General features: G+C 47.8%; 1 protein-coding gene across 2 annotated transcripts in view; it reads right to left on the bottom strand.

Moving 5' to 3' along the window:
* ACSF3 (acyl-CoA synthetase family member 3) overlaps positions 1-15203 on the bottom strand; it is a 69094-nt gene that overhangs the window by 14622 nt on the left and 39269 nt on the right. For both annotated transcript variants that reach the window (XM_046683428.1, XM_046683429.1), the window contains exon 7: positions 5524-5650. In XM_046683428.1, the coding sequence (XP_046539384.1) occupies positions 5524-5650 (127 nt within the window). The remainder of the gene's footprint in view (positions 1-5523; positions 5651-15203) is intronic.

Genomic DNA, 15203 nt, shown 5'->3' with positions numbered 1-15203 from the left:
ATGCAGGAGACGAGAACAAAGCAGCCTTCCCAACAGGAGGACACGCGAGAAGGGAAGGAAGCCACGGTTCCCACCTGGCCTTGGCTCAGCTCTAAGCAGTGCAGACGCGGCACAGAACCGCTGCCTACAGACCACGTTGGGAGGACGGGCCGGGTGAGAGCGAGTCAGAACTTCATCTCCCACAGCAGGGTCCGCAGAGCCGCAAAGTCCTGAGACGGCAATCTCAGCAGTCACTTAGGACACCAGACCAACATCCACGAAACAGCTCACAAGTCTGGGGCAGCTGGTTATGGTTCCCAAACTGGTGAAACTACTGGGATCTTTAAGCCTTGAACGAACCACTTCGATAAAAAACAAAAACTTAAAAACACACCCTCTACCCAGGGGTCTGGGACCGGCCAGTGCAGACCAGCAGAACACAGGAGCCACACGGGCCCAGGAGCTCTCACACAATGGGGACAACGTGCCCCGACGTCACCATATCCCTCTACACAAGAGCCAGTTCCAGGTGGAGCCAAGACTTAACTTAGCAGAAGCTGAGCTAGACAAGGTTCAGAAGCAAACACAGGAGAACACCTTTCTGACCACTGGGGAACAAAGGATTTTTAAGTCATGTGAAAAATAAAACACACACACAGGAGACGACGCCAGTCAGGACTGCAACACAACCCAAACCCTCCACACACAGAAGGCACCACCAACCAAGGGACCGCGCCACAGCAGAGGATGTCTGCGCAGAGTCACACCACCGGGGTGTCGGCCTCCTGTAGTCAGGGAAACACCAGGGTGGCTGCTGGACAGGGTGGACTGAACAGCCCAACGCCGAGTGTCCTTGGAGGGACCTGTCACCCAACGCAACCTTCACAGTGACCCTGCCTTGCGGGAGGAGCGAGGATCACTTAGGAGCCAGTCGGCTCAGTCAGCTGGACTCACGTGGAGGGTGTCAACAGCCTGTGACACGAGCTGCCACACTCACTGACATGCGACATGGGTCCGTGCATCTCTACACTCTGCCGACCTCCTGACTATGATTTACGGTCACAGCAGAGCTCTCGTCGGAGACGGGAGAACTCAGAGCAGCACAGCGCAGTGTGCGGCGCCTGGCGGGAAGTGAGCGGAGCCAACAGTACGCCTGAGGGCCACCCTGAGGCCTTCTGCACACGAGGAGGGCTCAACGTCAGTGCAAAGCTTAAACACAACTTACACTCATCTGTGTTTACAAGACTGAAAAAGCTTCCTACGGAAACACTGGGAGAGAGAAAACAAAGGAAGAAACAGAAATCATGCAGAGATGACAACAGGCAGCACTGTGTGCTCAGCACACAGACCCAACACGCACCCACACAGGACACGCATGCACAGACGTGTGACACACCCACCCACGCACAGGATGACGCGCACCGGCAGGGTTCCCTTGTGTCACTGCTCTCCACAACCTGGCTTCTAAAGGCCTCACATACTCCGCTGTTTGGACATGTCACAGTAGACCCCCACCCCATCACTGGACAAGTGACTCTAGGGTCTCGTCTCACAAAGAACGCTGTGACAGATGTCCCTGTGCACTGTCTGGACCTCCCCGATGATGTCCTTGCGTCGATCCCTGGAAACACTCGACATACAGCTCCACTGAGTGGGACAGAACCTGCTCAAGGCTCTGAAGGCCAGCTTATGGAGGGTCTGTGCCAACCTGGTGACGAGGGGTCAGTCTCTGTTTCCGTAATTCTCTCTTCCATCCCACTGAGGAAGTGACATGTTGTCTGTGTTTTGCAGCTCGTTTTCCCTCCTGGGTTGCACGGGCCCAGTGAGTGGTGCGCGGCCAGCCCTCACGTCATGCACACTATGACTTCTCAGCACTCCCACAATCCCTCAGGCTGCCAACCTCGGGCCGCCGGCCTCGAGGACATCTCTGCGCCCATCCCTGTCAGGGTTCGCCCCTGCTGCCCTGCTGTGACTCATTTTCCTTTCTTAAATAAATATCCTTGACTGTCTCTGATGATAATATCATGTGCTGACGGTAGAAGAAAAGGAGGCATCGCCCCCAGAGGCCTGGTGCCGCCCTGGTGGGTTTCCTTACGGCTCTTTCTCCCAGTTAGCTAAGTCTCTCCTCCCGTGTCTTTCCTTGTGAGAGGCACATACAGTCCACCGCGTCGCCCTGACCGTTGAACAGTGCACGAGGGAGTGGTCTTTGAAGTCAGTCAGAGGACGTTTTTGTTTCCTCAAGTTCCGTTATCAGTCTCTTTACAAGGACAAAGCTGCTCAAGGGAAAGCGTTGAGAGGGCAGTTCGCTGGCTCTGTCCCCATGTCCTCATGTCCATCCTGCAACCCCATGTCCATGTCCTCATCTCCGTCCTGCGTTCTGGTCAATGTGTCCTCATCTCCACCCCCCGTCCTCAGCTGTGTGTCCCTTCTCTGTCCTGTGTCCTCATGTCCAGGTCCTCACCTCTGTGTCTTCACATCGGTCCTGTGTTCTCCTCTCTGTCCTGTGTCCTCGTCTCCGGCCTGTGTCCCTGGCTCCGACAGCAGGGTCAATGTATAGCCTGAGGACACCCCATCTCCCCAGCCTAGGCCAGCACTGAGCCTGTGTGTGTGTTCACAGCTTCTTTTTGGGCGTGGTGGTGCTCAGGTGGAACTCAAGAGAGTCTGGAGAGGTCAGTGCAGCTGTCGGGGGAGGGTCTGGGGGTGACGTTTGACTTCCTCCCTGAGTGGCAGCTATGACCCCTGGGGGCTTGCAAGAAGCTCCCTGCCCATTGGGAAACCGGGCTGAGGGGAAGGAGGCAGATGCACACAGGGCGGGGAGGGTGGGAGTGGCTGGAATTGAAGTAGGACCTCTCCCCTTTCATCCAGACATGGGGAGGCCACTGAGAAGGAGCTGGCCAACGGCCCTTCCACGCGGCAGCGGCTCTCCAGCTCCTGCCAGAATCCGCGTGGCAGGAGGGGCTGGCAAGGGAAAGGGTTAAGTTTAATTTATCCTGATTTCTATTTAATATCATGCTTTCCCCGTAGGAGCCAGCAGCTGTGAGCTGATTGCGCTCGCTCATTATGCAGTCTGTATCGCTAATGGCCTGTGACAAAGGCATGCGGCTTCCAGGCCTTACCCCGGAGAGCCAATTAAACACACATACTCCCTTCCTGTTCGCAGCGCATTACAATGAAATTAAACTGAATTTCAAAATCATTTTCTCCTAAAGACATCTCTTTACAATAATTAATGCATGCTATTCCTTTCCGACTGGAATATTCATCAGGGTGGTGACTGAAATGTTTGAACACTGACTGCCCCAAGTTTTGCACTGCTGCCACCCAGCACCCAGTGAACCCTCCTAGCTGCAAAATCCACGGGCTTTTGGTTCCTGTGCTTTTAAAGAAAAAAAATCTGCAGCTTTTTAGCTGAATTTAAAAATAAAAGGAGATGGCCACAGAGCAAGCCAGGCTTCCAGGTTGGGGCTGTTCAGGGGCTACGGGGGGGGATGCACGAAAAAGAGATTAGTTCAGAAGTAACATTTCCTAAATATGCATTTGAAAGACAATAATAGAGAGAGGTTTATTCCCACCAGCTTGCTTGTATTAATGCAGATGCTGATAGAAGGTAAACAGGCAGGTGTGTGTTAACATGGTGACCACATTACAGACAGAGACAGGAGGGCCCCAACCAGGTGACCTGGGCTCCTGGGTCCCCAACCTCTGTGCCCTCTGCAGACCAGCCCCCTGGATGGGCCTGCCAGGGTTCCTGGGGCACTGGCCTCTGCTCTGGGGCTGACACACGTCCACTGTGCAAGCTCTTTGGAACCCTCCACACACCTGCTCTCTCTGCCCAGCGTGGAGGGACCAGGGGGACTGGATATGTCCAACTCCAGCTCCTGGGACATGTTTTTTCAAGGCCACGTGAGAGAGAAAGGCATGGGTGGCTGTGGGACCACACGGTGGACGTGAGACCGGCCGGGACCAGCAGGCCCTAGTGCTGTCTGCCAGGGGAGGGGCAGGAAGGGGCCCCTCCACGTCCCCCAGGAGGACCTTCCATCTGCCCCTTTACCCCGAACACCCACTTGATGGGCCCACACAGCACCCCGAGACTGCCGGATTGTCTACATGAACCCCCGCTCTGTCACTCGGTGACCTCAGGCCCACGATGGAGGCCAACTGGAGAGTGGACATGTGATCCTGCCCATACAGACCTACGCGGACCTGAGCCCAGTAAGACGACATGTGTGTGAGTGTCAGCCCCAAGCAGCACACCATGGAGGTCACCAGCCTAAGGCCACAGCCACTGTCCACTCCATTCCTAACATCTTCTCTCCCTCTCAGGTGCGCACAGCAACTCCTCACAGTCGTGCGCCATCTGCAAGCTGCCTCCCTTCTCCGTCACTCTGCTCCCCACAGAGGAACAGAGAATAGGGTACATTTCTGATTATGGGGCCACATGTGATGACCTGTGAAAACAGGCCTTTCTTTTTGGAAAATATTGCCTTAAGATTATTATGAAATAATGCACGTCAGCACAAAAGTGTTAGAAATATAGACAGGCAAAAAGAAAAGGAGAAACCACCCAGAATCCCACCATCTGATGTTCGGCTCTGACATTCCAGTGGTGAACATGCACACCAGTGAGTCAACGTAGCTGCAAACCTCAACATTCCCAACATCGTTCACTTCAGCAGGACCCCTGGGACCATGCAGGTGGGGAGATAGGGGCCAAAGGGGCCAGGAGGTCAGGGGGTACCGATGGATGGGGGCATGGGGGATGGAGGAGGTGGGGGTCAGGTGGATGAGGGGACAAGGGGCTAAGGAGACCAGGGGACAGGGGAACAGGGGGGTGGCAGGACAGAGGGATGGGGGATGGAGAGGAAGGGGGAACAGGGGGATGAGGGGCCAGGGAGATGAGGGGATGTAGGAGATAGGGGTCAGGAGGATGGGGGTGGGGGGATGAGGGGACAAGAGGGATGGATGTGATGGGGGACATGGGCTCTGGGGTGGGGGATGGAGGAGATGAGTGTCAGGGGACTGGGGGCTCCTCAGAGCTAGCTCTGGCTGCCTGTCTGGGTGAGAGGACACCAACGTGGGGGCCCCTCTGCCTGCCCATGCACAGGGCCCTGGGCAGACTTCAGCGAGGGAATATGGTAAACGAGTGACCCAAACCACAAATAAACTACGTTCTATCCCAACAACTCTGGTCCTGAGTGGGGGAGGGGAAGGTGGGCTAAGGGTGAGGTGGGAGGTGTGAGGGGGGTGTCTGATGCAGAGTGCAGCAGTCACTTGGGAGGGGGAAGTCCTGACCCACGATGGGCAGCAGGGCCACCAGATGCAGGGCTGCTGACGCTCCTTAGGGTCATGGTCTCAGGAGCTTCCTTCTAGGGGCCGGCAGGGGCCAGGGCACTGGGTGGGGGGTGCAGCTGTGAGACACGAAGTGTACCCCCATCCCACTGCGTCTCTGCCCTCGACAGAAGATTCTGGGGGTCCAGGCACGGTGACAACCCATGGTGGACGAGTCACGCTCCTCCCCTCCCGCTTGGGGCCCCTCTCTCCTACCTGTTTTGAACCAGCCATCCGAGGTGAATGCATTTTTCGTTTCTTCTGGTTTGTCCCAGTATTCCCGGAACACGGAGGGGCCCCTGACCAAGAGCTCACCTTCCTTCTCCTTGAACCCTGGGGTCACCTGTGGCATGGAAGAAAAGTGTGCACGTCAGAGCACACACCTCCCAGGGCAGGGTCTCCAACTGGCTTCCTTGTGCCCCCACCCATCCTGAGGATCACACTCTTCTGAAATTAGACGTTTTGTTGGAAATGATTGCTTTCAACATAGAACTCCACCATGGCACGCTGAGCTGCTCCCTGTCCTGCCCTATTCCAGGCAGGAGATGCGTGTCATCTCTTCATCCTAAAACAGCCCCGCCCTGTAGATTCGAAGACATGAGTAATGGGCCAGGTCTTGGAGCTCAGGGCTGGGCTGCATTCAACCTGTCTGCCCGCTTCTAAAAGCCATGCTCCTGGCACCCCATGAAACTCCATCTTCAAGGCATTTCTTGGACAAATCGTGGAATGTGAGAGGTGGGCAGCTGCTCACACCCCACCTGTGGCTACTGAGGAGCTCGGAGTTGGCAGCACCTGCTGCAGGGCCTTCTGGAGTGGGTCACTTTGCTTGGTGAAAAGGAAGCTGACAGAGTGGCCAGCCAACAGAGGAGGGCTCCACGAGGAGACTCAAGTGCCCGGGGGGAGAGCGACACCTGGGGATTCACGTGGTCATGGGGAGCTGGGAATGTCCATGCTTCTCTATCTGTTGCCAGCAGATCTGGTCTAAAAGAATGATTACAGAGTGGTCTTCCAACAGAAGAGAAATGATACCAGAAGGAAACCTTAAGACCAGAAATAAAGGAAAAGCAACAGAATTGGTAAACATGTGGGTGAATTAAACTCACTCTCCTTTTCCTCATGAGTTCTTTAAAACATTTTTGCCTGCTGAAACCAAACATTATAACAGTGTCTAATGGAGTTTATGATATATGCATATGTTACATATGACAACCACACATGACAGGGAGAGGGCCAAGTGACCATGACAGTGGTGACAAAGATTCTTTGTTCAACCAGACTGCAGCCAGGTCCTGAACCTCCTCTGAGGCCCTTCTGTGTCCTTCCTTGCAAAATCCAGTTTTAGCAAGAACCCTGCTACGTCGGTTTAGCAAGAGACCCCCACCCTGCTATCTGGTCACCCTCATATCTGATGGGGTTCCTCACCCCCCACCATCCCCCAGGGGATGTCTGCCCACCTGGCCTGCCTTCAGTAAGCAGCCTGTTAGGTCCATTTAGCCAGAATCCCCCTCCCCCCGATGTTTCCTCCTAGCAATTTTCCATACACTGACCCCGCCCTGCTTCTTGGCATAAATCCCCATTTGTCCACGCTGTGTTTGGAGCTGAGCTCAACCTGTCTCCCCCACTGTAACCCCACTGCAGGGGTCCCTATACCTATGCCAGCAGTCCTCAACAAAGTCTCCTTCACCAACTTTAACAAGTGTCATTGAATATCTTTTTCTTTGGCAGTGGTAGAAGTTATATGTTCTTCTGGAAGTGTTAAAATGTTGATTCTAAGTAGGTTTCAAAAATTGAAGTATGTACACTGTAGTCCCTAGGACAACTACTAAAAAACTATACAAAGACATATGGTCAAAAACTGAACAGATAGATTAAAATGGAATACTAAAAAAATACCCCAAAGAGGGCAGTAAAAGGAAGCTGAGCAATGAGAAACTGAGGGACAAACAGAAAACTGAGAGCCAATGCAGGCTTAAATTCAAGCACATCAACAATCACACTAAATGTAAATGCTCTAAACATGCAAATTAAAGGACAGAGTGTCAGACTGGATTAAAAACACACATGCTCTAACTATATGCTGTCTATAAGTAACTCACTTCAAATACAATTATGTGGGTAGGTTAGAAGCAAAGGAATGTAATAATACCATGCAAATATCAATCCAAAAAGATTGAAGTAGCTATATTGATACTACACAAAATAAACTTAAGAGCAAAGAACGTTACCAGCAGCATTACATGATGATAAAAGGGTCAATTCACCAAGAAGACATGACAATTATACATGTGTTTTCGCCAAGCAACGGATTTTCAAAATACATGAAGAAACTGAAATCAGAAATGGACAAAAAAATTATAGCCGAAGAGCTCAACACTCCTCATTTAATAATAGAACTGGTATTCAGAAAACCAGCCAGGAAACAGAAGAACTGAACAACACACAACTACCTTCATCTAATTGACATTTACCCTCCAACCAAACCAGCAGAATACACATTTTGTTCAAGTGTACCAGAACATTCACCAAGCAAGACCGCCTTCTGGGCCATAAAACACACCTTAACAAATATAAAATAACTGAAATCATATCAAGTATCTTTTCTGACTGTAATGAAATTAAACTAGAAATTAATAACAGAAATACAACAGAAAAATCTTCAAACATTTGGAAAATAAACAATACACTTCTAAATAATCCATGAGTCAATGAGGAAGTTTTAAGGGACATCAGAAAATCAGAAAATATTTTGAACTGAATGAAATGAAAATACAAAGTATCAAAATTTGGGGGGTACAGTTAAACTAATGCTTAGAGGGAAATTTCTGTCATTAAATACTAGATATTTAGAAAAGAGAAGAGGTCTCAAATCAATAACTTAAAGTTTCACCTTAAGAAATAAGCCAAGAGCAAGCAGAAGGAAAGAAACAATAAAGAACAGAAACTAATTAAAACTAGAAAGAGAAAAGCAATAGAAAAATTCAATGAGTTCAAAAGTGAGTTCTTCGAAAAAGATCAATAAAATGGATAAACTTCTAGCAAGAATAACAAAGAAAAAAGAAATAGAAGACAAATGATCAATATGAGGACTGGCGAGGATCTCACTTCAGATTCTGCAGACATTAAAAGGTTAATGAAGGAATGCTATGAAAAACTTTATGCACATAAATTCAGCAACTTAAATGGGCCAATTCTTCAAAAACCAATATCTACCAAAACTCACTCAAGATGCAAGAGATGACCTGAACAGTCCTATAACTATTAAAGAAATTGCATTCATAGCTACAATCTTCCAAAAAAGAAACCTCCAGGCCCAAATGGTTTCACTGGTAAATTCTATCAAACATTTAAAGAAATACACAACACCTATTATATACAATCTCTCCCAGAAAACAGAAGAGGAGAGAACAATTCCCAACTCATTCTGTGATGCCAGCATTACCCTCATACTCAAACTAGACCAAAAAAGTACAAGAAAAGGAAACTACAGACCAAAATCCCTCATGAACATAGATGCAAAAATCCTCCACAAAATGTTAGCAAACCAAATCCAGCACTATACGAAATAAATGATACACTATGATCAAGTGGGGTTTGTCCTGGGAATGCAAGGCTGGTTCAATATTAGAAATTCAATCAATGAAATCCATTGTATTAGCAGTCTAATGAAGAAAAATAAACTGAGGCGGAAAAAGCATTTGAAATATTCAAAATCCATTCATGATAAAAACTCTCAGCATATCACGAATAGGACGGAATCTACAAAAAGCCTACAGCTAATGTCATGCTTAATAGTGAAAGATCAAATACTTTCCCTGAAAGATCAGAAACAAGACAAGGACATCCACTCTAACTACTCCTGTGTGACATCATACTAAAGTACTAGCCAGAGCAATAAGGTAAGAAAAAGAAATGAAAGGCATACAGATTGGAAAGGAAGAAATAAAACTGTTCCTATTTGCAGAAAACTTGATTGCATATGTAGAAAATCCCAAGGAATCTACCAAAAAAACCCCTCCTAAAACTAAATTTAGCAAGGTTACTAAAGGATATGAAGCACACACACACTAAAATCAATTGTATTTTTATATACTAGAAAAGAACAAATGTAAATAAACAAAAAGCTCTACACCTACAATAGCTGAAAAAGAGGAGGAAAACAAGGAGGGCTAGAAGAAAGAGAAAAGAGGAGGAAACACTTAGGTATAAACCTAACAGAACATGTACAGGATCTGCATGCTGAGAAGCATACACACACAACAATGCAGCCCTAGGCAAAGGGAGAGACACTGCGTCCATGGATTGGAAGACTCACCACAGTAAAGATGTCAATTCTCCCCAAATGCAATTTTGATCAAGATCCAAAAGGATTCTTTTTGGTAGATATAGAGAAGCTACTTCTAAAATTGGTATGACAACAAAATTGGGTAGACGACAGAACTAGAAAAGCCAAAACAATTTTGCACAAGAATACAGTTGGTGGAATAACACTATAATTTTGAGACTTACTGTAAATTTACAGTAGTCAACAACTGTGGTAACAGCAGAGGAACAGATACATAGATCAACGGAAGAGAACATTCAACCTACACATAGACCTGCTCAAATATGTACAACTGATTTTTGACAAAGTTGCAAAGGCAATTCAATGAAGAAAGGGTAGTCCTTTCAACAAACAGTATTGGAACAACTGGCCATCCATATGCAAAAACAACAATCTCCACCTAAACCTCACATATGCAAACATTCACTCAGAATGCATCAGAGATATAAACGTAAACTACAAAGCTATAAAACTGTTAGAAGGAAACCTAGCAGAAAGCCTTTGTGACCCGAAGTTAGGCAAGGAGTTCTTAGAGAGAACATCAAAAGCATGATTCGCGAAAAAGATAAATTAGACTTCATCAAAATTAAAAACTTTCATTCTATGAAATACAAGAGATTGAAAAGGTGAACCACAAACTGGGAGAAAATACTGGCAAATCAGATATCCAACAAAGAACTCTCAAAACTCAAGACTAAGAAAACAAACGACCTGAGTGGCAGCCAGCAAAGCAGGAAGCAGCAGGACTGTCTCCTCACCTGGACAAGAACTGCACGGGCAGAAGCTATCTGATCTAACTACTTTATAATGTGGAGTCTGTTTAAGGCTCGTAACTTCCAGGGGAAGACTTGGATGGCAAATTGTGGCTAATTTTCGTCATTTTTAGCTCTCAGCACAGTAGCAGCCACCCATCTCCCACGCCCAGCCCCATGGCAGGCAGCTGTGCACGTGTTCCTGGAGCAGCTTGCACAAAGCTTCCAGGAGCCAGGGTGGGCAAAAAGGACCTGGTCCCCCAGCTATCATGGATCTGTGCTCTGACTGTGGCTTCTGATCGCAGGTGCAGACAAAGAGGCCAGCAGCCACTGTTGTTGCCAGACCCTCTCTCACCAGCTGAAGTGACCTCCAGGGGACTTAAAGGGCTGGTGCCCACCCCCACCCTTCATTTTTCGCTTTTCCCTCTTTCAGGAGCCAGATATTAACATTAGAACATTCAAAAACAAGTGTTTATATAGGGAAAATCAGGAAATGACTGGGCATGCCTAAGGAAAGGCTCAAAAAGACATAAAAAGACACTAGGTTTACACCTCAGGTTGATCCCTAACACAGAGACTACCTTATATTAATCAATAAAACAAAAATAATAAACAAAAATAATGACAAAATACAGCAAACCCTAGGCAAATGGAGAATCTGATTCCAGAGTTACCACATTATTAGATTCAAATGTTCATGTTCAACAAAAACTCATAAGGCACACAAAGAAACAGGAGAGCACGGCCCATTCAAAGGAAAAAGTAAACCAACAGAAACCATCTCTGAAAATGACTTGATTGCAGACCTATAGAGAGAGATTTTAAAACAACTCTCCTACAGATGTTCAAAGAACTAAAGGAAGATGTGGAGAAAGTCAAGGAAATGATGCATGAACCAAATGGAAATAATAACAAAGAGAGAGGAAACCTAAAAAGAAATCCTGGAGCTGCAAAGTACAGTAATTGAAATGAAAAACTCACGAGGCTGATTCAAAGGCAGATGTGAGCAGGCAGAAGGAGGAAGCAGCAGACTCGAAGACAGGACAATGGAAATTGTTGAGTCTGAGGAACAGAAAAAGAAAAGATTGAAGAAAAGTGATCAGAGCCTAAGGGACCCATGGGACACCATCAGGCAACCAACAGATGCATCGTGGGAGTCCAAGAGGAGAGACAGGGAGAGAATATTTGAAGAAATAGTGGCTGAACATGTCCCACATTTGATGAAATACATGAATATAAACATCCAAGAAGCTCAACAAACTCCAAGCAAGATAAACTCAGAGAGACCCACACCAAGACACATTACAATCAAAATTGCAAAAGTGAAAGACAAAGAGAGAACCTTGGGAGCAGCAAGACAGAAGCAATTCATCACACACAAGGGACCCTCAGGATCAACAGCAGATTTCTCATCAGAAACGCTGGAGGCCAGAAGGCAGTGTGTTGATCTATTCAAAGTCCTAAAAGAAAAATCTTCAACAAAGACTCCTCTATCTGCCAAAACTGCCCTTCAAAAGTGAGGGAGAAATGAAGGCATTCCCAGACAAACAAAAGCTGAGAGAGTTGGTGACCATGAGACCTGCCCTGAAGGAAATGCTCAAGGGAGTCCTGCAGGTTGAAATGAAGGGACATGCGACAGTGAGTCGAAACCACATGGAGAAATAAAGATCTCAGGAAAGGTAAATACATGGGCAAGTATAAAAGCTAGTATTATTGTAACAATGGTTTGTAACTATACTTTTTGTTTTCTACATGATTTAAGAGACTAACACATTTAAAGAAAAAAAACAATTATTAGTGTAAAAACTAGCATTATAAACTTTGTGACTCCAAATCTTATCTACATAATTTAGGAGATTAATGCACTTAAGAGAACGTTTAATTTATGTTTTGGGACACACAATGTATACAGATGTAATTCTGTGACATCAACAACTGAAACGGGTGGGGACAGACCTGTATAGGAGCAGTTTTGTATGTTACTGAAGTTAAGCTAGTACAAATTCAAATTAGTGTTATAACACTAGGATGTTAAATGTAATCCCTATGTAACTACAAAGAAAATAGCTATAGAGTATACCCAAAAGGAAAACAGAAAATATTTCAAACATTTAGCTACCAGAAAACCCAGGTTGACACATAAGAAGACAGTAATGCAGGCAATAAAGGACAAAAAAGCCATCAAGCATTTAGAATACAAATGGCACACTGAGAGAAGTTAGTCCCTGCTTATCAGAAATTACTTTACATGTAAATGGATTAAACACTCCAGTCAAAAGACAGAGATTCAGGGCCAGACCACTGATGTAGTGGTTAAGTTTGCACACTCTGCTTCGGTGGCCCAGGGTTCACAGGTTCAGATCCTGCATGCGGACCTACATACCACTCAAGCCATGCCGTTGCAGTGTCCCACACACAAAATAGAGGAAGACTGGAACAGATGTTAGCTCACCAATAATCTTCCTCACCAAAAAAAGAAAAAAGGACAGAGACTGGCAGAATGAATAAACACACATGATCCAACTATATGCTGTCTAGAAGAGACTCACTGAAGATCCAGAGACACGGACGGACTGAAAGTGACAGGAAGGAAAAAGACACTCTGTGCAAACAGTAATCCAAAGAGAGCAGGGTGCTACACTAACATCAGACAGAGCAGTCTTTAAATCAACAAGGGTTATAAGGACAAAGAAGGACATAATATGTTAATAAAAGGTTCAGTACAGCAGGAGGACAAAACAGTCGTAAGCATTTACATGCCTAACGACAGACCATCAACACACACAGAGCAAAATGTGAGGGAGCTGCAGGGAGAGAAGGGCAGCTCTAACCAGGTTCCACTCTGTTAGAAGCAAGTCCTCTCCAGCCCAGGCCACCAAGCCTCCTACTGAGTGCAGCCATTCTTCCGGCACAGCTCAGGCACTCTTCTGTCACCTATTCAAATCCTTGCCGTCTGTCTCCTGAGTGGACCCAGATGATACCCACTGTGTGTGAAGTGACTCTACTCCACGCTGTGGTCACTCCACCTCCTGCAGTCAGTGGATGCTCTCTATTCCTCTGTCCGTGCTGGGCTTCAGGGTCCAGACAGAGCAAAGCCACGTCCTGCCCTTCTCGCCATGGACAGGTGCACGCTGATGGCATGCAAGCTGGTCTGTGTGGTGGGCAGGAAGCAGGGACCAGAGTTCATCAAGTCAGACAGGGCTTCCTGCCCGGCCCCCAGTACTATGTCGTCACTTTCTGATTTCATACAGTATGAAAAAATATTTACCATCTTATTGCAAGCAAGTTGCACAAAATGAAGAGATACTAACTTTATTAATTCCGAGGATAATTTTTTCACAACTGGCAACTCTGAAATTGGGCTGTGTCTCACCTAAGACATTGTCTTGGGTTTGGTGAATGAGAAGGATACTATGGTCCATGGATGTCACACCGCCCCTTCCCATGACACACTGGCCAGTGCCTGAGCACAGCAGCTGCCAGCACGCAGGCTCTGTGGCCACAGACCCATAGAGCAGAGAGCCGTGGACCAAAACCAGCTCTCCTTCAACTAGATCCCCTCCAGACTCCTCACCGACAGCTCAGCCCCATTCAACACGCGATCCGAGCCTCTTCTCAGGGCCACCTAATACATCCATCGTGGGCTCAGTCCCACAAAGACAGACACATCCACGAATCCCAGTGTTCACACAGATTCACCAAAGTCTCTGGTCTACTGAAAGCAAGTATCAAATAACTAAGATATGTCATCATTTTCTTTATGCCAAAAAAAGACATGGCATTCTTCATTTCTTCGTGGAGAGGGGAAAAGTGAGCCCCCCATGTGAAGCTCTAAGCTCTCCACACCCGCTCCACATTTGTTCCCTAAGACTAACTCCTCAGACAGGCCTTGGGACAGTAAGGTCAACTTAATTTTGGTCGTTGATGTTTGTAAATTTTAGAGACGGGGTATGAGGGGACGTCAAGAGTGAAGATAAACCAGGAGAAGGGGGACAGTCAGAGGAGAATAACACCAGAGAAACAGTCTGAAATAGGGCGCAACAATAAACGTTGCCTTTGACTAAAATCTATCCTCGGCCACGGGGTCAGGCACAGAGCCAGAGCCCTCAGGGCTCCTGGTGACTCCTCAGAAGCACTCAGGGTCGACACCCCACAGCCGCTGGGCATGAGGAACAGGGCTGGTGGGTGGTCAGCGAGGGCACTCAGGGCGCAGATGGGAGCAGGCACCTCCCAGACCTCGGGCGCCCGGCAGTCGCACATGACTTCATGCCACAGCTGCTTCCCACGCTGCAGCGAACAGTCTGGGCTATCTTCACAGGGAACTCCCATGTTTGGGTGTGTAGGACACGGTGTGACTGAGGGCACATGCACCTGTACAGGAGTGTCACTCCATTTTATGATGACCAGACCCAGGCCTGAGAGCAGCCAACAGAGAATGAACACCTCCTCATTTGAAAGCAGCCTGAGTCCCTTTCACAGACTCAGAGCAGGTTGGTGGCCCCGACTCTGAGCCGCCTCGCTGGCCCAATGACCCACAGGCAGCTGCACTGTCTTTCTTCTCTCCATCAGCGGCAAGTGCTACTGGAAAGCCCCAGGTGGGACCTCTGACAGCTGTTCAATTCTCTGACACAAGTTCACGCTTAGGGGACGGCTCTACCCCTCTGTGGAGGAGGGCGTGCTGGAAGAAGGTGCTGGAATCCAAGCAGGTGGGCCATGGGCCAAGGAGAAAGCAGGTGAGGAGACAGGACGCACGGCAGAGTCCCCGTCTCTGAAGGTCTCCTGAACCCCTCCTTGGCTGTGGGCTCCTGGTCCTGCCCAACTCA

This window comes from Equus quagga, chromosome 13, assembly GCF_021613505.1.
Source record: "Equus quagga isolate Etosha38 chromosome 13, UCLA_HA_Equagga_1.0, whole genome shotgun sequence".
NCBI classification, from domain to species: domain Eukaryota; kingdom Metazoa; phylum Chordata; class Mammalia; order Perissodactyla; family Equidae; genus Equus; species Equus quagga.
Note: the sequence above shows the minus strand (reverse complement) of the source record. Positions and strands in the feature narration are given on the sequence as shown.